The 2,258-nt window shown below is 17.5% G+C and overlaps 2 protein-coding genes across 2 annotated transcripts, besides 9 other annotated features; both read left to right on the forward strand.

The window, feature by feature from the left end:
- The first annotated feature begins 37 nt into the window (after positions 1–37).
- Positions 38–90: a microsatellite.
- Positions 91–155: a sequence feature (AT_rich).
- A 6-nt stretch (positions 156–161) lies between these two features.
- Positions 162–301: a microsatellite.
- Positions 277–675, forward strand: EDI_038570 (uncharacterized protein; the record flags this gene model as incomplete). Its single annotated transcript, XM_001734897.1, has 1 exon — positions 277–675. One exon carries the CDS (start codon positions 277–279, stop codon positions 673–675), a length of 399 nt encoding a protein of 132 aa, XP_001734949.1.
- A 143-nt stretch (positions 676–818) lies between these two features.
- Positions 819–1,622, forward strand: EDI_038580 (uncharacterized protein; the record flags this gene model as incomplete). Its single annotated transcript, XM_001734898.1, has 1 exon — positions 819–1,622. One exon carries the CDS (start codon positions 819–821, stop codon positions 1,620–1,622), a length of 804 nt encoding a protein of 267 aa, XP_001734950.1.
- Positions 1,623–1,681: 59 nt separating this feature from the next.
- Positions 1,682–1,831: a microsatellite.
- Positions 1,832–1,838: 7 nt separating this feature from the next.
- Positions 1,839–1,883: a microsatellite.
- A 30-nt stretch (positions 1,884–1,913) lies between these two features.
- Positions 1,914–2,076: a microsatellite.
- Positions 2,077–2,082: 6 nt separating this feature from the next.
- Positions 2,083–2,103: a sequence feature (AT_rich).
- A 2-nt stretch (positions 2,104–2,105) lies between these two features.
- Positions 2,106–2,166: a microsatellite.
- Position 2,167: 1 nt separating this feature from the next.
- Positions 2,168–2,252: a repeat region.
- Positions 2,253–2,258: the final 6 nt, after the last annotated feature.

Here is a 2,258-nt window from a genome sequence, read left to right on the forward strand (position 1 = left end):
TATCTTTTATCATATTTTATTATCATATTATTAAATAAAAATAAAATATAAAATGAAATAATGAATAAAATATAAAATAAAATGAAATAATTAATAATTATAATTTATTAAAAATAAAAATAAATAACATTTTATTTTATTTCTTATTATTTAATGTTTTTTATAATAAACATCAATTAATAAAAATAGAATGATGATAAAGAATAAAAAAGAAGAAATTAAAATATAAAAATAAAAGAACTAATAAATTAAGAACTAATAAACAATAAATCAATAATGAAATTAGGATATAATGAAATAATGATAGTATCAATGTATTTTAATGATATTAATGATTTTATTAATTTAGAAATAGGAATTAAAAGATTTCAAGGAAATATGGAACGATTTCATTTTAATCCAATTCCATTAAATCAATATTCAAGAAAATTATTTACTAATATTGAAACATTTCATATTTATAATGAAAAAGATAAAATATTTAATGATGGAAAAATATTTAAAAAAGTAACATGGTATGAAGTAGATTATTCAACATATTTACAAGAGAAAGAAGCAGGAAATATATGTAAAAATATAGAAATACAAAATATGATAGAAAATCATATGGAAATACAATACCACCAGAAGTTAAATCACTTGGATATAAATGTTTTAAATATTGTTCAACAATAACAACAATTAATATACCATCATCAATAAGTAAAATAGGAGATGATTGTTTTAGTTATTGTTCATCATTACAATCAATTAATATTCCATCATCAATTAGTAAATTAGGAGATGGTTGTTTTTATAAATGTATATCATTAACATCTATGAATATTCCATCATCAATTATTAAAATAGGAGATGAATGTTTTTATGAATGTTCGTCATTAATATCAATTAATATACCAACAAGTGTTAGTGAATTAGGAGATGATTGTTTTAGTTATTGTTCATCATTAAAATCAATTAATATTCCATCATCAATTACTAAATTAGGAAAATGTTGTTTTTATGGATGTTCATCATTAACATCAATTAATATACCATCATCAATTAGTGAATTAGGAGATAGATGTTTTGAAGAATGTTCATCATTAACATCAATTAATATACCATCACCAGTTATATCAATAGGACATTGGTGTTTTAGAGAATGTTCATCATTAACATCTATGAATATAGATAATTTACAATTTATTAGTGAAGATAGAATATTTATGAATGAACCAGTACTAGTTAGTGTTCAAATACCAGAAAATCTACAAATAATCAATGGAAAGAATATTGAAAAGAAAGACATTAATAAATTTATTATTCCATCTTCAATTACTAAATTAGGAGATGATTGTTTTGATGATTGTTATTCATTAACATCAATTAATATTCCATCATCAATTAATGAATTAGGAGATTGTTGTTTTAGTTATTGTTCATCATTACAATCAATTAATATACCATCATCAATTAGTAAATTAGGAGATGAATGTTTTTGTGGATGTGGATCATTAACATCAATTAATATACCATCATCAATTACATCATTTGGAGATGGATGTTTTTATGGATGTGGATGTGAAGATGAATTAATGAAAAATAAAAGAATACCAAGAAAATGTTTTAAATGGTGGTGAATGAAATAAAAATACAATAAATGAAATACAATATAATTTGAAGTAGAAATAAATTATAATTGATTATCATTTATATTATTATTATTCTTTTCTTATTTATTCATTTTGATATTATTCTTTTTTGTTGTGTTAAAATATTTATTATTATTTATTGTATATGTTTATTAATTCTTATATCTTCTATTTTATCATATTTATTTATTATCTTTTATATCTTTATTATTATTTTATTATTATTTTATTATTGTTTATTATTCTTATATTCTATATTTTAACTTATGATTTTCTATTATTAAATATAAATTAAATGAATTTGATATTATAGATAAATAAATATCAATTTTATTAATCTCTTTGTATTTATATAATATAAATATCAATAAAATTAAATTATAAGTTAAATTAAATGAAATATGAATATGAATAATATTAATATGAAATGAAATAATTAAATAATAAGAATATATTTAAAATATAAATACCAAATACATGAATAAAATAAATAATATAAATAATAAAATATAAATCAAAATAAATAAATAAAATAATGAATAATAATCAAATATCAAAACATGAATGTGTATTTAAACAAATATATAAACATATATTAAATACATATTTTAATAAATTAAGAAA

This window comes from Entamoeba dispar, genomic scaffold (genome assembly GCF_000209125.1).
Source record: "Entamoeba dispar SAW760 scf_1105229458729 genomic scaffold, whole genome shotgun sequence".
Taxonomy (NCBI): Eukaryota; Evosea; order Mastigamoebida; family Endamoebidae; genus Entamoeba; species Entamoeba dispar.